Here is a 20,339-nt window from a genome sequence, read left to right on the forward strand (position 1 = left end):
ATGAAAATATGTCTTATCTAAAACAAGACTAAATAAGAACATGCTTATTAATAATTAATACAATTATTAATATGGATACAATTAATAATTATTTTACTGTATACCAACTTACCAAGTAAGAATGTTTATAAAGTAATAATTCAGAAAATGTATAAATTATTAAATAATATTACTAATTATTATTCGTCATCTTAATCTGTATGAAATACTAATACTTTTGTTATTAATATATAATAATAATTATTAAAATATTATATACATTATTGCCAACATCATCATTGTTATTAATGTTGACAATAATTATTATTTATCGTCTTAATATGTATTAAATAATAATAATAATTTTTACAAATTATTATTATTTTACTGTAACGGGTAAGAATTTAGAAAATATATAAATAATTGTTAGATAATAATAATATTATCAATGATTATTACTATTCTTTTACTGTATAACAATATGAAGAAAATACATAAATAATTATTAAATAATATTAATAATATATTGTCAATGTTATTATTAATATGATGATGATGAATAGTAATAATTATGATTATTATTTTACAAATTATTATTATTTTACCGTAACAGGTAATTATATTAAGAAAATACTGTATATAAATAAGTAATATTATTAATAATAATTGTCAACATCATTATAATATTGTTATTAATGTTGACAATAATTATTTTAATCTGTATATAAAAAATAAGTTTGTTATTGTTCAATTTTACTAATTATTATTATTTTACTGTATAACAAGTAATAATTAAGAAAGTATTTAAATCATCAAATTGTCAACATCATCAATATTATGATTAATAATATTAAAAATCATTATTCAATTTTAAAATGCATTATTATTGTTATTAAGCAGTCCTAATGTGTCCGTGTCTCTGTCCCTCAGGATCTGGTCAGTGGATATCGGTGTCTGTGCGCTCCAGGCTTTGCAGGGGAACACTGTGAGCGGGACGTGGACGAGTGCGCTAGTCGACCCTGTCTCAACGGCGGGCGCTGCCAGGACGCTGCTAACGGATTCCAGTGCTTGTGTCCACCTGGTTTCTCAGGTGTCACGTGTCAGGTGAGCAAAACACACTCATGCCAGAACACCTTCTTATGTCTTAACCACATCTGGTCATTGACTTAAGAGTCTGTGTTGTCTGTGATTTTGTCTCCAGCTGGACATAGACTACTGTGAGAGCGGCCCGTGTCAGAACGGAGCGCAGTGTTTTAGTTTGGCCTCGGATTACTACTGTAAATGTCCAGAAGATTACGAAGGCAAAAACTGCTCCCAACTCAAAGACCACTGCCTCATCACACCATGTCAAGGTAGGTTACCAGAAGATGTCCATGTATATCGACATATCACTGATGCTGAGACGGCCATATCATTTAATGGTCATTTGTAGATAAGGAAACCTGTTTATTTTGGGATGAGGTGCAGAAATTACACACTTCCGCTTTAAGGAACTATCAAGTGAGAGTTGGAAAACCGTAGAGTCTAGACTCGTAAACCTGAGATAGTTGGTTTATTGTCAATGATAGTGTACTCTAGGAGTCCTGGTGTCTCCAGCTTTATTGAGTGCTAATCGGCGCTCTCAGACTCCAGATCTCGGCTCTCATGTGTGGGGTTGTAAGATTATCTGGTTGGGCGCATACTGGGGTTTTAATGGGCGCTGGAAATAGAAGTGGAGTCTTTTTTAGTCCACGCGGCCGTAAGACTATCCCCATCTCAAGGCCTCGCTGCGTTTGATGCCGTGCCATTGTGTACGCTGTAGCGTTGGCGGTTGCTAACTCTCGTCTATTGGTCCCCCGGCCCGTTTCACCATGGTAGCAGCTAAAATAGCGTTACACGATGCGTATGCTAACCCGAAGTGAGCTTACAGAGAGCGGAAAACCCCCCGCTAGTCAGACTACATGACGACTTTGCTAATTCTTAGCATGCCGCTAAATGCTTTCATCATATTTGTCAGTGTGAAAGAGATATTTTGAAGTAGACAGGGTTCCCACGGTCCAAATAAAAATTAAATGTGATTTTCCAGGCCTGGAAAAGTCACATTTCTAGCTTTCTAAGTTTCTAGTTTTGTAATTTTTGTAGTTATAAAATATTTCAAATTGCACAAATTGCTTTTGAAATGAATTGATCTTGTTTAGATTTTTTTTTTTTTAATCTAAAACGAGACTAAATAGCAAAATACTTATTAATAATTATTAAATTATATTATTAATTAATAATATCAACAATTAAGAATTTATAATAATAATAATTAGTATTTTACTGTAAAACAAGTAAAAATTCCAAGACCATTCAAATAATTACTGTCAACAATATTACTATTCTTACTGAAGATAATAAGTATAATAACAAAAATAATAATTGTTTTTAATGTCTCCAATTATTATTTATTATCATCTTAATCAGTATGAAATAATAATGATACTACTACTGCAAATAATAATAATGTAAAAATTTTTTTTTTAAATTAGTATACTGTTTACTCTGCTGAGATTACTTGCTGATTAATATACCAAAAACAGTTTCTGATGGTTTCATTTGGATTTTAGCTGGTCTAAATTGTCGATCATCTGGTCCGCTAGTCATTGGACCGGATTTTGTTCTGGTTGACCATTTTGATGTCGCCTAGAACCTGCACCAACCAACTAGACTAGACATTTGTAGTCGTCCATTCATACATCTAGTCTAGTTTGTCCCAAAAGGACTCTTGATAACTCTGTCCATATTTCCCCCCAGTGATTGACAGCTGCACGGTTGCCGTGGCGTCTAACAGCACTCCGGGCGGCACGCGCCTCCTCTCCTCCAGTGTGTGTGGTCCTCACGGGCGCTGTCGAAGCCACGCCGGTGGGCATTTCAGCTGCGAGTGTCAGGAGGGATTCACAGGAACGTACTGCCACGAGAGTAAGTGCCGTGTTCAGCGCCATTTGTGTTCTTTAAAGTCATAGAACATACAATCTTTTTAACATCACGTGTCTCACTCTTTACTCTCAGACATCAATGACTGTGAAAGTAGTCCCTGCCGCAATGGTGGCACTTGCATTGATAAAATCAACACTTACCAGTGTATCTGTGCTGATGGATGGGAGGGACCCAACTGTGAGACCAGTGAGTGCATCTCTCTCTTTAGTGTCTCTTGAAATGGAGTTCAGTTATTTGGAATTTGTAATGCAATCGTAAAACATTTAAGCATATTTGGCACTAAAACAGTGTTTGTTTCCAAACCAGACATTGACGACTGCAGCTTGAACCCCTGTCGGGACCGAGGAGTGTGCCGGGATCTGGTCAATGACTTTTACTGCGAGTGCGAAAACGGCTGGAAGGGAAAGACCTGTCATTCACGTAAGCCACACCTCCTCATTTGCATACCGTTGACTTTGGGCTAGATCATTTAACTAGCAAAATTATATACAACAATAAAATAAAAAGAGAGATTTTGTTGTCAGGTAAATTAAAAATGTTTATTTTAAGAACTAAAATACCTAAAAAATAAATAAATAAATAAATAAAATAAAATAAAATAAATAGCTAAAAAACCTATCATGTTTTTTTCAGTGTGATTTTAGTATCATTGAGATGCTTTTTTTTTTTTTTTAGTTTTTATTTTTGTATTTTCTGTTATTTTAATTTTAGTTTAAGTATTAGTAATTTCGTTGTGTTTTTGTCATTTTACTTTAAAAAAAAAAAGTCTATATATAGTTTTTATTCATTTTTATTTATTTTAGCACATCAAGTTAAACTAAATGAAATGAAAACTGTTGCCTTGGCTAATAGCTGAAATAAAATCAGTTTGTTTTTTATAATTTATTCTATTTCAGCTAACAATATATATTTTTTAAGTTACGAAAAGTTATTTTTTTAAATTTTTTATTGTTTTTTAATGATTTTAGTTTTAGTTAGCTAAAATAACCCTGTTTTTTTTCCACAAAAAATAGTGATATTTAAACTTTTCATTTTATTCAATCTTTAAGAATAGATTTTTTATTTTAATAATTTTTTTATTGAATTTAACCTTTAATAATGATATTTATTCTTTTTAATTTAAATAACAATATTTAGATTATTTTATATAACAGTTTAATTTACAAGTAATACATACAAAATATTATATATATATATATATATATATATATATATATATATATATATATATATAATAACTATACTTTTGCAAAATAATAATAACGAAATCTACATAATGTACATATAGTTTTGCCAAACCATTTACACGTATGAAACAGCATGCAAAGAGACATTTATTTGAGTGATGATGCAAACAAATAATTGAATTCGAGTTTAAATCAATTCATTTAAATGAACAGTTTGATCTCATTCATAGAAATGAATCACGCTTTCTGCCTCTGTTATTTTTGCTAATGAAGTTTAAATCAGAGACACTTTTATCTTACATTCTCATAGTTGCGAGACATGAAAGTATCGCAGAACTAGTCTGTAATAAATCGTGATATTCATGATATTGCTTAATTTGAAATGCGAAGCAAAATCATCACATATATATCGTAGGTTTCTCTGAACGCCGTCCGTTTGTCTGACAGCTGCTTTCTTCTCGTCTGTAGGCGAGAGCCAGTGTGACGAGGCTACTTGTAACAACGGTGGCACGTGTTCAGACGAAGGCGACTCGTTCAAGTGCATGTGTGCTCCTGGATGGGAAGGCGCTACCTGTAATATAGGTAAGGCTGCTAATGTCCTGAAGGAGCATTTCTGTGAATCCATCCGTTATAACGAACGTTTGTCATCGTCTACAGCAAAGAACAGCAGCTGCCTGCCGAACCCCTGTGAGAACGGAGCCACGTGTGTCGTGACAGGTGACAGCTTCACCTGTGTCTGCAAAGAAGGCTGGGAAGGGCTCACCTGCAGCCAGAGTACGGCAAAACTTCCTGTTCCACTTCCTTACTACTTCCTGTCTTGACTCCTGTCTACCTCCTGTTTCCAACTCTCACCTACTGCTGCTTAAGGTTCTCTTCCAAACTATATACTAATCGGATAGTTCCTTAAAGCTGAAGTGTGTCATTTCTGCGCCTCGTCCCAGAATAACCACTGACCTTATCTACGAATGACTTGTGTCTGTATATTACACTGGGATAGAAGCAATTATGTAAATGTAGAAAAATGACACGCGTCATCATTTCACGAATCCGCACTGCAGAACTCCGGGTTTTCCATAACAAACACAGAAAATGCCCTAAGTAGTCCATAGATTCTGTCTGTGCCCGTTTAGTAGTTTCAGCTCAAATATCATTAGCAGACGTAACTTTGATGAATGATTGTTCAGGTGGGATTATGAGCTAGCATGTAACTACGGTAACAATATTGCTTTTTTTTTAAATATTTTTTATATCTGCATTCAATGTATAATAATAAAAATGTTTGATGTTTCGTTTTACAGATTCCAACGATTGCAACCCACAACCATGGTAAGCTTAATTCTGTCAACATTGCAATTTTGTTGCTGTTTTGTTGCAATTTTGTTGCAATTTTGTTAATTTAATTTAATTTAATTTAATTTAATTTAATTTAATTTAATTTAATTTAATTTAATTTAATTTAATTTAATTTAACTTAATTCAACTTAATCTAATTGAATTTAGTTTAACTTAATTTAATCTTTAAAAATTATATAAAAAAAAAAATTATAACTATGTATAACAATAAAATATAAATTAGTGCTGTCAAATCGATTAATCGCGATTAATCGCATCTAACATAAAAGTTTGTTTATATAATATATGTGTGTGTGTGTACATATGTATGTATGTATGTATGTATGTATGTATATATATGATTAATTGATTTGACAGCACTAATAATATACACAATACATTTTGATCAACAGTAATATTTACCCACATATATTTTTACTTTCTGAATTTAATTAAGTTTGAATTAAAGAAAAATGGTGGAAACTAAGTTTTTTATTGTGAGCATTAACTGTACAATTTAGTATATACACATTTTGTGTATTGTTAATGAAAAATTGGGATTTTACCAGAAAATGCTACAAATTTTATACACAAAGCATCCAATTAATAAAATAAATGTTTACATTAATAGAAATTAATAGAATAAATATTTATTATAAATTAATAATAATAACTGAACTAAATATAAATATAAATGTAATCATTACAACTTAAAAAATGTATTCTGACAAAAATGCACATCACCACGTATTTGACGTCCAAACTTGTAGCATGTGTCCTGTTGAACTTTGACCCCATATCTGATCACGTGTCTGATCTTTGTGCAGTTATAACAGCGGTACGTGTGTGGACGGTGATAACTGGTACCGCTGTGAGTGTGCCAGTGGATTCGCAGGGCCGGACTGTCGCATCAGTGAGTGATTAATGATGCTTTCTCTAATGAATACAATATATATAGTCATATGGACACATAAGATGGTGATTTTACAGTAATCTAAACGTGCGTCTCGCCCCACAGACATCAATGAGTGCCAGTCGTCTCCCTGTGCGTTCGGCTCCACGTGTGTGGACGAGATTAACGGCTACCGCTGCCTGTGTCCCCCCGGCAGGACCGGGTCCAGGTGTCAGGAAGGTACAACTCCCATCATTCATGCTGTTTAATTAACATCAGTATTATTAGTCATGGTTGCTATTGCTTATACAGAGTTTGAGGTTCTTCAAATCACTTAAACCTTTGTGCTACAGACATTAGAATTGACACCTCATGCATTTATTAGAGGAACTTTTCTGTCCCCTAGGGAATCAGTTAAATGTAACCTTTTTTTTTTTTTTTTTTTGGTCTTGATTTAAAGGATATATTATAATATCTTTTAAACTTTTTCTTTTTTAAATCATGATCTCAGCATAGATCTGATATTATTATACTTTTAAAATTTTGACTGAATATCATGTTAATATTATTGTGTTAGTTTAATCATGATCTCAGAATACTTAGGTGTCATTAATGAAACCATTAATATTTTAATTTGAATACGTTTTTCATTAGAGATTCAAAAGATATATTATAATGACTTTTACACTTTTTACTGTGACTATTGTTTTAATATTATTATTTTTAGTCATGATCTAAGAGTAGGTTTGTTAGATGTTGTTAACGAAACCCTTAGTGTTTTAATATTACTTAATTAATTTTGTTCTAGATTTAAAGGATATATTATAATACTGACTATTGTGTTAATATTATTGTGGGGGGATGATGGTTAATTTTTTTCATTTTAATCATGATTTCAGAATAGGTTTGTTAGGTGTCATTACCGAAACCCTTAGTATTTTATTTAAAAATAATAATAATTGTACTATAAAATATTACCTTTTAAACATTGTACTGTGACTATTGTGTTAATATATTGTAGTGTTATTTTTAATCATGATCTCAGAATAGGTTTGTTAGGTGTCATTACCGAAACCCTTAGTATTTTAATTTTAATTATATTTAAATAATTCAATAATTTTAGTATTTTAATAGTAATTTTAATTTAGAATCAATCCATTTCTTTGTAATTTTTCTGAGTACTAGCTTACTTCTTGTATTAGCAAGATCAAGGCTTATTTATTTCTCAGATAACATAAACATCATTACCATCACAAATTGAAGGTGGATTATGGGATGTGTGAAAAATGTTTCAACGTAAATTAATCATAATTTGAAAAAGATTCATTTTTCAAGATTTCAAATAGCCAAAAGTGTCCCCATTTAAAGAATAAAAAGTGTAAATATCACATGATTTTTAAAGTGGCTTGTCTTTTCTCTTAGTCACGGGACGTCCGTGTGTGTCTGGAGGTCGGATTGCTGTAGACGGAGCGAAGTGGGCCGAAGACTGCAACACCTGTTACTGTCACAAGGGGATCGTGACCTGTACTAAGGTAAGTGTTGTAGCGGTTGACAGACGTTAATATCGATGCGTTATCGTTTCTGAATGTGCTCTCTTACAATACTTGCGCTTCCTTCCTCTTGTGGTCAGCTGTGGTGTGGCCCTAAACCCTGCCGTATGCTCGGCTCCGGGCGAGGCGACTGTCCGCTGGGTCAGCTGTGTGTGTCGCTGCGAGACGAGCAGTGTTTCGTGAAGCCCTGCTCGTCTCAGGGCGAGTGCATGTCTGCTCACCGGCCGGCCGTACGCGCGCGCTGTCACCCCGAGAGCGACTGCGCCAACGTCACCTTCACCTTCAACAAGGACACCATGCCACAGGTGAGGCCACTGAGACTGTCCAAGTTTGGTGATAGGGTTGCATTTACTTACTAATATACATGCATATTAAAACGTGTTCTTATTATATGATGTCTTTAATGAGTGTATGTCTTTCGGCTCTCAGGGAGTGACGGTGGAGCAGGTGTGTCGTGAGCTGAGACATCTCTATGTGACCAAGAATGTTTCGACTGAGTTTTCCATCTCTATGACCTGTGAACTCTCTTCTGCCGCCAATAATGAGATCCATGTGGCCATCGTAAGTGATCAAACGCAGTATTTAATTGGCTAGAAATTGCTGCAGTTTCTATAAAATGCTGTAATATCCTTATAGTTATAAAGAACGACTTGAAAAATCATTGAATTACAGGGCTTGATAGTAACTTGTTTGCTCACCGGCCACTATGGCTAGTGTTTTTACAAAGTTTCTAGCCACTCAACATTTTCACTGGATCGATAACATGTGGAAAAGCTGCCATATAGATATTTTTAACATGATCTCATAATTTGGCAGCAGGAATATTAGGCTGCTGTCACTTTAAGACCTGACGCACGCATCCATTATACTGTTACACATGCGTTTTCTTTCTCAACTGTTTACATTCACTTAAAACAATACTCGCTAAGATCTGCATTTTGACTTTTTGTGTGTATTTGACTGTTTAAACACAATAAGCAATGGAAAATAACTCAATTTAGTCCTGAGAGGCGACTTTATGTGCCTCACTTTGGGTAATGAGTAAAATTATGCGCAAATACGCGCAATCCCACACCGAAATTCAAGCCCTGTACTACATTACACGCCACTGCTGAAATCCACGTGCATTTGGCAGGTGTTAATGTCAAGCCTTGTGTATACATACAGTTGCCATGTACAACGGGCGTACAGTTAACTAAATCTAGCTAGGTCAGAATTGTTTTTTAAAGGAAATATTGTGTTTTCCAGCATGTGACTGAGGATGGCATTCACGGCAGAGTTCCTGTTAAAGAGATCACAGACAGCATCATCGATCTGGTGAGCAAACACAGCGCGAACAGCACCATCATCGGCTCCATCGCTGAGGTCCGCGTGCAGCGCAGGCAACCGCAAAACCCCAACGGTGAGACACGGCAGGAACTTCTTAAACCTCACTGAAAGTAGCCGTTGGTCAAAACCACGGATCCTCTGATAAGAAATGAAATTATTATTTCAGAGCAAATACATAAATATTGAGATACAAAGTATCGTTCAAAACTTTGGGTGAGGGAGTTTAAAGAAGTAATACCTTTATTCAGCAAGGATGCATTAAATTGATCAAAAGGGACATTTGTAATGTTACAAAACATTTAAATAGTAGTTTTCCACATTAAATGAATGTTTCTTGAGCATCAAATCATCATATTAGAATGATTTCTGAAGGATCATGTGACACTGAAGACTGGAGTAATGATGCTGAAAATTCAGCTTTGCATCACAGGAATAAATTACATATTAAAATGTATTAAAATAGAAAATAGTTATTTTAAATTGTAATATTATTTTACAATATTACTGTATTTTTTTGGTCCAATGAATGCAGCTTTGGTGAGCAAAAAATCTTGCCAACTCCAAATCTTTAGATGATAGTGAGTGTATATACAGTGTTGAATTACATGAAATATTAAGATTTTAATTTAATAACGAATAAATGGAGTAAAATGCTTTGTGATGCTTTGCACACAATGAATGGATGTCATATTTTGCCAGCTTGTTTTAATTAATCCATTGGTTCTCGTTCAGTAGACTACTTGGTGCCACTGCTGGTTTCCATTGTGACGGCGATCTGGGTTTTGGCCCTGGCGTCGGTGTTCCTGTGGTGTGTGCGCCATCGACGCAAACAAAGCTCCAGCCCCACCGCGATCAACCCCGCCACCCCGTTCTCCACAGGAACCGCGGAAGAAAACACGGTGAACAACGCTCGTGAGCAGCTCAACCAGATCAAGAACCACATCGAGAAGAACGCGTCTAACGGCAGCCTGCCAGGAAAAGAGCTCCACTGTGACGACAAGAACACCGTCAACGCCAAAATCAGGACGCATTTCTCCGAGTCCACCAGACTGACGCAGGACGACTCCAACACGCGGTTGCAGAAGACACGCTTTCCACGTCAGCCGGCCTACATGCTGGTGGACCGAGACGACAGGCTCAGCTCCAACGACACGGACGCTAAAACCCCGCACTGGACTAACAAACGCGACAACAGAGACCTGGAGTCGCAGCACAGAGCTCCGGATTCACAGCAGAGAGATCCGGACACGACACACAGCTTGCACAAAATGGAGTTTATCGTATAACAATCACTGACGACGTCTCGAAAAGGTCAAAGAATAGCCAATGAATCAAAAAGCTTATTGTTGACTGTGACGACAAGTCCGGACAGTATTTGTTCAGACGTTGCGCTGCAGTGGGACCACAGGCTGGTCCGTTTTCTGTTAATGTGCGTCAGTCAGTGTCTGTAGGGCCTGAAGACATTAGCCTGTGCAGAACTTATAGCCTCGAAGACAAAACCTGAACGTGAATGTAATTGGCCAAAATCTGCTACGGATCTCACAAAAAAAACATGTCCAGGTCACATTTCACCCTAGAACTCATAGACATTATTAGATTATTTTAATGACAATTAAGCACATTTGTCTCCTAAATTCTCATTATTGTAATCTTATTTTTTCGTAATTTCGTTTTATACAGTAACAAAATACTGTAATACTAGGATTTTTTATGCAAATCAGCATTCATTCACAACGATGTACTAAAAATGGAAAAGTTTCACGTACCACAAAAACAATTAAATACGCTGTATTATTCATGTCAGGCCAGTAGATGGCGATGCCACTTTGTAAAGAAACACTACGCGCCTATAGACTGAACGCGTTCTACGCAAATTTCACAAATTCGTGTTTTTGTAGTTTACACTGAGACGATAACGGTTATCGTTTTCAAAAACATGCACCTTGAAACCCGTTTTCAAAAGTTTTCAGGCCCCCAAAACGGCGCTGTCGTGTAAATGAACGTCTAAAACGTTTCGGTGTCGTACAATAAATTCTACAATAAAAATAAATATACCGTTATTTTGTTTTTTCAAACATTACATTACGGTAATGCTGTTTTTTGCATTGCGGAAATGAGAATTACAGGGTAATGTGCTTAAACTTTATAGCGCTAAGCATATAAAATATAGTGTCTTTTTACTTTCTAATGACTTTGGGATGAAATTAGCCATGGAAATGTTCCATGAGGGTTTCGTGAGCATCACCCAGCTGTTGAACTGAACGGCACATGTATTCGGTTTTAGAACTTAATGCACCGGAAATAGCTTGTGAATCAATGATTACTGGTGCATCATGTGCTTGAAGATTGTATTTAACTCCCATTTATTGGGTTCTTGACTGGATTTTATTTCCCCGCTCTTTCCAGCAGTTCATTTTTATTTATTCTGCTCTTGTTTTTTTTTTTTTTTTTTTACATGTGTACAGTCATGCTTAGAAGTTGCTGTCTATATAAAATCCACTGTCAATTTAGATGTTGTATAGATGACTTTGTACATATTTTCTAATTAATCATTGTGTATATTTGATTTATTAACTTAATAATCGAGAGCCTATCGTTTGTTTTTATTTATATACATGGTTTAGGTTTGATAATGTGTCCGATCTTTGTATTTTTGGATGGAAAATATTGTCTCTTGTTTCTGAAATGCCAAAATAATAGTTTATTTTTTGAAGAATAGCTTGTTTATTTGTGTCTAAATCCAGAATACAATGTGCAATGTTAAGAAAACGTGCATGGCTTGTGTTTGTACTGTCCTGAGACGTAGGGCTAGATGGGTTTTCCATCTAGTGTTGATGCAGATACACTTTTCTAGATGTTATGACTTTAAAACCATTCCTGAACATTTTTAGCATATTTTCTGCTCATAACTGTGTTAAATGAATTTGGCAGCCCAGGATATCAAACAATGCTTGTCTAGTGTTTTCTGGTTAACCACAGTATTCAAATGAACTTGAACCAAAACGTCTAAAGGGAACGAACAGTATTAGAAGTGCAATGTAATGTGAAATATGAAGAAAACAGAACTGAATGTGATAAGCGAGACAAACATGAAATCAAAATCATTTTAGTAGACCATTTTTATTCATTGACTGTGGGGCTTTTCTGCTTCGGTCCCACTTGCAATCTGTGTTACTACTGCCATGTTGTCTAGTTCATTTGTTGAGTTTGTTCCTTTGATTGTTTATTTCTTGTGTTTGTCTATGAAATTCTTCTATGAAAAAGCAGAGCCATGAAAACAAATCATCCTGGGGTTTGTCAAAGCATTTATTTCGATTTTCATTCAGTTGTTGACATTTGGATCCTTAAATCAAATAAAATTTCACTTGAATGTTTTGAATTTAAGAATTTGATCTTCCTTTTTTGAAAACAATCCAACAACGAGTTTTGGTTTGTGTGTCAAAAAGCATCAAATAATCTGTATAATAATTTAAAGGAAACTCTATGGTGTAAATACTAATCCTAAACTGTCCATTATGCCATAAAAATACATTTTATACTGTAAAATATTGCATTGGATAAATATGTGTCTTGTGTTGCGTGAAACTTGCATAGTGAGGTCTGATTCGTGAGTGAATCATTCTTTGAGTCAGTTCATTTAAATGAATCAGTTGAATGAGTTCACAAAATGGTCTGAATGATTCATTGAATGATGAAAAATCCTTATCCAGTATTCACTAACATGTAAGATCATGCAAATTCATTCATAAAAATGTGTAGGACTCTTCAAATGCTGATATACACCATAAATCTATATTAGTACTGTCAAATCGATTAATCGCATCTTACATAAAAGTATGTTAATCGATTAATCGCACCTAACATATAAGTTTGCATATATATATATATATATATATATATATATATATATATATATTAGGGCTGTCAAAAGATTAATCGCATCCAAAATAAAAGTTTGTGTTTACATAATATATGTGTGTGCACTGTGTATAATTATTTTGTATATATAAATACACACACATGCATGTATATATTTAAGAAATATTTGCATACATATACTGTATATATATTTATATAGTTTATATTATATATAAATATTTTTTTTATATATATAAATAACACATTTTTCTTAAATATATACATGCATGTGTGTGTATTTATATATACAAATTTAATTATACACAGTACACACACATATATTATTAAAAACAAACTTTTATTTTGGATGCGATTAATCTTTTGACAGCCCTAATATATATATATATATATATATATATATGTGTGTGTGTTTGTGTGTATATACATATACATACATATATTTACAAACTTTTATGTTAGATGCAATTAAACATGATTAAGTGATTTACAAACTTTTATATCAGAATTGATTAATCAATTTGACAGCATTATATGCTATATAGACACATATTTACAGACTTGTATGTTAGATATGATTAATCACGTTTAACCGATTTGACAACACAAATCTGTATGGAATTGAATGTTTTGAGTGCATACTATCAAATGGAGCTTATGTATCAAACGGCGTATGATCTCCTGTCTAGTTCTAAGAATATTATAAATGTTTCCTTATTTATGCTTGATTTAATGTAACCCAGGTTCTGAATTGCAGGTCTGACACGGTGGACACAGCCGTAACCGTCCCAACAGGGTCCACATTGTGTGTGGCTAGACGTTCAGCTGAGCGCGGCGGGCGGCCGACCATGTGAGACAGGTTATGAAAGGCCTTCACACTATCTCTCTCTGCTGTCGTGGGAAAGCTGAAGATGCACACTAAAATAGACGGCATGAGATGCGTTTGCCTAACGTGTTTGCAAAGGCATCGCACAAAGAACGTCTTCTTCTAGCTTTTCAGCTTCAATCAGCTTTTCTTTGGAAACCGCGCGATGACCCTTTCTCAACAGGCCTGATTCACTGAAGCAATGAACATGTGCAAAACTGTTTTTCTGGAGCTAAAGTGACTGACATGCACTGATCATTAATCATGTCACTGAAATGACACATTGAGAAAGTATTTGGACATCTAAGACAATTTAAAAATATATACATGGCATTGCATTAGATAACAAAAATATCAAACCACAATGTATTTATATAAAAAAAAGCACAATCACACTTTTAAAACATAAAGGTTTTAAAGACCCCATGTTGACAAATTAACAAAATTCACTTTTAGCCCATATGCATATTTAAAATCTAATGTGAAAAAACAGATACTAATTTATAATGCAGACCCAATATATTGATGACTCATCTTGAAGTACAAATTTTTGTCCAATCAAATACTCTCTGGAATAAACATGCCCCTCCCACTAATATGTCTGACTAGCAATAACAAGTAGCAAATCATGTGCAGTTATGAAGTAAAATAAAGGATGGTGACTATTAAAATGGGATGAGCTCTTAGAAATGTCCTATTGTTCCTAAAGGAAATGTCAACGCGGGAAACAACTGCGCCCGTCAAGCGATTTCACATGGTCATTTAGCATACATAAGTTGCTTAAATATTTTTTTTGAAAAGCGGTTCAGCATTTGAGCACACATGACACTTGGTTTGACGTTTTGAATGCAATTGACAATCCAAATGCTTTCAGTGGCCACTCATTTTTTCATTTTAACAGATGTATAGCAAGCAGAAGCAGTCAGAACAAATGCCTTCTGTGAAAGTCCCACAGTTGTCTGAAGACGTAGACAAATCCATAAACAGATTCTGACTATTAATCTAACTGACCCTTCGTTTCCTGGTCATCAGAACAGAAAATATGACCATTTCGCCGACTTCAAAGCCTAAGAACTGGGTCAGGCTGAAGGAAAGTCTCTCTGAAACTTGACTTGGCCTCAATCTCCAACACTAATGGCTCCATCATGTTAACAAATTTGTCACGGTAAATGGACTCAGTGTCCGCTTTAGAGCAACACTGCCAGGGCTGAGGTGATGAAACATGAGCTTCCAGAAGGAGTTTTATCGTCATTTGTTCTATAAAAGCGTATTAGAAACTGATCTGTGTGTGTGTGTTTGTACTGTTAGGAGAGTTATTCCAGAGCAGAAGGTTGGAAAGTACAAAGCATTTATTGCTAAGAGACACTTGCACTCAATTTTAGCCAGAAAACCATTAGCTCTGTTCCAAAACCTAGTGAGATGCCTACACAAGTAGTGTTTTAAAGGGTAACTCTCGCCAAAATTGAACCTATAGGCTCTTTTTGTTAATCTACCTGAGTCAAACTTTCGTTTAAAAGCATAATTAGAATGGAAACGCCACTTTTAATTTTGACCGTATTTTCATTTTAGGTCAAATTGCCTTTTGAATGGGAGTTCTTGGGGCACTACTATGATAGCATCAAAATCGCTATTTTTAAAACACTAAGGAGGCTCGCCACAACATGAAACTTTGCTCAAAGTATCACCAGGGGCTCTACACATGAACTCGAGCATTGAGAACATTGTTTGTGTACACAGAGTTTATTAAAAAGAAAGGTTTTGTACGACTCACTTTATCAGTTAGTGTTTCCAGTGGCTGAAATTTTGTCAGTCAAAAGTAGTCGATCTCCGAATGCACTCGTTGACGATCACACGTTGACCTGATAGGTTAGTGTGTGACGTCAGAAACACCAGCGAGATTTCAAACCGTGTTTTTGAGACTGTCTTTGGTTCACTGCAGTTTTAAGGAGGAAATACTCAGCAATGGTGTCGACTTATGAATTTACACATGGTTTTAAAGCATATTAAAAACACCATATAGACATATAAACAACATTAAAATCTTGATTTTCACCACAGGGGGACTTTAAATGTTATTGCTTGTTTTAGAACATTCAGGGAACATTCAAACATTCCCATGATGAATGCAAAATGATAAAATGGAGTGTTGCCTGAACATTTCGAACTAAAACATTTCAGAAAAAAAAGTTCCATAAACGATGTATAAATAATGTTTGGTGCTAATGCTGTGAGATAATCGTCAAAGACTAAAACTCTGAGCGAACATTCTATTAACGTTCCTGTAAGAATGTTTGTTCATAACTTTGAAAGAACCTTTCTAGAACATTAGCCAAAGTTTTGAGAACTATAGGCTACCGATGTTAGCTGGGTATGCCGAATAATAATGCCTCGTTTTGGCCAAATTGTGAGGCCTTCATAGAGAAAGCAAACCCATAATGCATTGCAATGTGGTAGGTGAAAACATCCATTAATTCAAGATGGTGGAAAAAGCGGAAGAACTGTCAAATTATAAATACCTAATACCTAAAGTATCAAAAGAAATAGACCAATTGTCTATTTTTTGTGGCGTTGTTAGCTTAGCAACATGCTAGCAAACAAACTATTTTGAAATCAACTGTGAGTTAAGACAGTTTCCTGTGAAGTGCTCTACTGGTATGAGTTCTTGCTAGGCAGTACGTGCTTTTGGAGCAGAACCATTGTATGAATTTCATACGCCATATACACTCACGCATTGTCCTAAACGCTAACCAACACAGGTCTCTCGACAGACAACTCAGTTCACACAGTGCACAGATTCACGCACCCTGAGAAGACGGAGACCTATTCCTGCAGAAACACTTTCCCAGCGCAGCCACACCCGGAGCAGAGTCAATAATTAGGTCCGTATCATGACTCAGCCTACAAATGTGTGTGTGTGTGTGTGAGACAGCGAAACAGAGACTGCGTGGGAACTTATGTGTCCTCAGATGATGATGTCAACTTTCTTTGAAAGTTGGCCGAAGAATGTGCAAAATAAAATAAGGGAAGGAGAAAGGACAGCAGTCGCCCCTCATGCTTTAGTCAGCAATTTAAACTGCAGTTGCATTGACAAATAGTTTATTTACAGACTAACAGAGGCAGTTTGCCACTGACTGTATAGTGATTTGCAAGCACATGATGTTGTTTCACAGGCTATTAACAGAGTGAAATAGGAAATCATAATTGACTCCATTTACTTTCTTAATGCATGTCCCTGGCAGGGTTACCAGGTTTGCATAACAAAACCAGCCAAAACCGCCCAATCGCAGCCAAAACAAGCCCAATCACGCCCCACGTTCGCTGAACCCGTGCACTAAAAAAGCAACCCGCAGCAACAGTTTCAAAGTAAATACATGTTATTGGTGTCTAATTTCATATGCCCATTGTTGTTCCCTACTTGAGTTTGTAAATTGATATTGTTTAATAAAAATAAAAAAATGAAAGAAAAAAAACAGTATAAAAGAAGGCAAATTCTGCGGGAAAACCACAGACTTGGCAACACTGGTCCATGGTTTTATTGTGCATGATTCAGCAATGCATGTGGTTCCAAAGAAGAAAAAATATCTTAATAATCTTTCATCAAAAAACAAAACATACATAAATATAGAAAACACTTATTTATTTATTTATTTATTTATTTATTTATTATCCTTTATTTTTCCAGGAAGGTCCCATTGAGATTAAAGAAATCTCTTCCTCCAGGGAGTCCTGGCCAAGATGGCCATACTACAAGTCACACATTTACAAACATATGACACATATAAAACATTCTAGACAGTCAAAGTACAACATTCATCATAAATCAATAAATTAAGTAAAACAGCAACATGATTCATTCATTTTAGACTGCAGTAAATTTTTAAATATATTCAAAGGAGGAATTGTTTCTAGTGGAACAATAGCTTGAAATTCATTCCACAGCCATGGGGCATAGTAAGCGAAAGATGATTTTCCATGCTCTGAATGTACCCTAGGTACTACTAATTTAATCCCATTAGATGATCTGGTGCTATAGTTCTTTCTACATAAACATAGAAGACTAGTGATGTAATTTGGAAGCATACCCATCAATGTCTTTACAATAAATACTAACATATGTGATTTCCTCCTTTGAAATAAAGAGGACCAACCCAAATAGTTGTACAACAAACAATGATGAGTACGTGAACAAGAATTGGTTATAAAACGCAATGCAGCATGATAAACACCATCCAGTCTTTTCAATAAATATGTAGAAGCGTGCATATAAACAATATCACCATAATCTAAAATAGGTAACAAAGTACTCTGTATAATTCTCTTTCTAGCTGTAAAGGAAAAACATTTTTTTTCCCGAAAAAGAAAACCCAATCTTGGTTTAAGCCTTTTCACCAAGTAATTAATATGAACATCAAAGGCTAACTTCTCATCAAGCCATATTCCTAAATATTTATAAGTTGGTACTCTTTCTATATGTAAGTCTTCAATAGTCAGAATAGGCGGGACAGTGGACATAGAACGGCTGCGTGTAAAAATAATATACTTTGTTTTATTTACATTTAAGACTAATTTCAATGGCTAATTTCAAAACTAATTTCAAAACTAATTTCACTTATCTATATAATCTATATTAGTGGAGCGGCTAAGTGATATAATCGTTCAGTTTATGATACAAGCGTGAAAATTGGCATGTGCCGTCTCCATGGGTCACTTGACAAGAAAATTGTCCGAGCCACTTGAAATTTCAAGATTTTTCATTTTTCAAGATGGCCGACACCTTAGTGGAGCAGTTAAGTGATATAGTGGTTTATTTGGTGATACAAGCATGAAAATTGGCATGAGCAGTCTCTGATGGTCACTAGACAATAAGCCACCCACAGCTACTTGAAATTTCAAGATGGCCACCACCTTAGTGGAGCAATTAGGCTCATGGCAATTTTCATGCTTGTATCACCAAATAAACCACTATATCACTTAACTGCTCCACTAAGGTGTCGGCCATCTTGAAAAATGGCCGCCATCTTGAAATTTCAAGTGGCTCGGACAATTTTCTTGTCAAGTGACCCATGGAGACTGCTCATGCCAATTTTCACGTTTGTATCATAAACTGAACGATTCTGCCAACCATAAGCACTTAGCCGCTCCACTATATAGCCTATAAACTCAACCAATAAATAAATAAATAAAAAGATTTACATGCCACAAATCACTCTTTTTCAGCCCCACCCCTCCAACCACCTGGTTCATCTTACATTTTGTCAGTGCTGAATATTCAGTTTCAAGCTAAATGGTCAAATTATTATTATTATTTGTCACTTTACATTTCGGTCAGAAAAACCTGCAATGAGGACCAGACTACATTAGACCTGTGTACACATAACTTAACATCTTGTGAAGTCAAAATAGAAATCACATGCTTTCATGCTAATAGCATGAGATCAGTGAAAACCCCCATTTAAAATGGTGAAGAAATAGGGAGAAATGCCAATTATAAATACAGTTACTTTAATACCTAAAGAGTCTATTAAAATTCCAAGTTTTATATGCATGTATTGTTAGCTTAGCAACATGCTAACATAAACATCAGGCTTTTAATGCTAATAGCATATGCTAATAATGATACAGAGTCACAAAACCACACATTCTTCCATGAACTGATCACACACACACACACACACACACACACACAACACACTGACACACTCCCGTTTCCTCTTTAGTTCCTTTAATCACTCTGAAACATGAGAGTGTTTAAGAGAGGTCATAAAAACAACATACAGCCTTGCAGCCGAGAGAGAGTCTGGCCTTTATCTAGAACGTGTCTGTGTCATGGTTTTTAAGGTCTCTTTTATCTGAGCCGAAAACAAAAGCTGGATCTTTGGTTTCGGAGTCAGGAAGAGTGTGATCAAACAGACGGCCGGTGTAAGACAGTCTAGATTTCAGGGCCTCGCCGTTAGCGATTAGCTTATCTGCAAGGCGTAACTGCTGTGTTATTCTTCAGCGTGATAACAGTCTGATTTGCTTCTCTGATGTTGTAGATATTTCCCACAGTATCATATCCTCGACGTAGAGCTACACAGGGCTACTTAAACACTTCACAAGTGGCTCGTTGACACAGAGGTTACCATGTTTTTGAGTAGGTTAAATTCACACATAATGAACAAAATACATTACTTCACCACAAGTTAGATATAGGAACATATATGTATGTTTCTACTTGTTGTATAGTCTAATGACATTTAATATTTGACATAACCAAGGCATTTCTAGGTTTTACACTGTTCTAGATGATTTCTATGCAACTGGGTCTTCTTCGGGTGGTTGGTAAATTGTTGCTAGTGTCTTCTCGGTGGTTATTAGGTTATTTCTATGCT

At 35.2% G+C, this 20,339-nt stretch overlaps 1 protein-coding gene across 2 annotated transcripts in view; it reads left to right on the forward strand.

Moving 5' to 3' along the window:
- The window catches only part of jag1a (jagged canonical Notch ligand 1a), a 30,666-nt gene extending 18,052 nt beyond the window's left edge, over positions 1 to 12,614 (forward strand). The window contains exons 12-26 of one of the 2 annotated variants that reach the window (XM_079854414.1): positions 910 to 1,083; positions 1,181 to 1,331; positions 2,755 to 2,919; positions 3,010 to 3,123; positions 3,244 to 3,357; positions 4,593 to 4,706; positions 4,782 to 4,898; positions 5,423 to 5,450; positions 6,284 to 6,369; positions 6,475 to 6,588; positions 7,771 to 7,880; positions 7,979 to 8,203; positions 8,328 to 8,459; positions 9,147 to 9,300; positions 9,960 to 12,614. In XM_079854414.1, the coding sequence (XP_079710540.1) occupies positions 910 to 1,083; positions 1,181 to 1,331; positions 2,755 to 2,919; positions 3,010 to 3,123; positions 3,244 to 3,357; positions 4,593 to 4,706; positions 4,782 to 4,898; positions 5,423 to 5,450; positions 6,284 to 6,369; positions 6,475 to 6,588; positions 7,771 to 7,880; positions 7,979 to 8,203; positions 8,328 to 8,459; positions 9,147 to 9,300; positions 9,960 to 10,513 (2,352 nt within the window). In that variant the 3' untranslated portion in view covers positions 10,514 to 12,614. The remainder of the gene's footprint in view (positions 1 to 909; positions 1,084 to 1,180; positions 1,332 to 2,754; positions 2,920 to 3,009; positions 3,124 to 3,243; positions 3,358 to 4,592; positions 4,707 to 4,781; positions 4,899 to 5,422; positions 5,451 to 6,283; positions 6,370 to 6,474; positions 6,589 to 7,770; positions 7,881 to 7,978; positions 8,204 to 8,327; positions 8,460 to 9,146; positions 9,301 to 9,959) is intronic. The other variant, XM_079854415.1, reaches the window with a different exon arrangement.
- The last annotated feature ends 7,725 nt before the right edge of the window (positions 12,615 to 20,339 follow it).

The sequence above is a fragment of the Squalius cephalus genome (assembly GCF_949319135.1).
Source record: "Squalius cephalus genome assembly, chromosome: 2".
NCBI lineage: Eukaryota > Metazoa > Chordata > Actinopteri > Cypriniformes > Leuciscidae > Squalius > Squalius cephalus.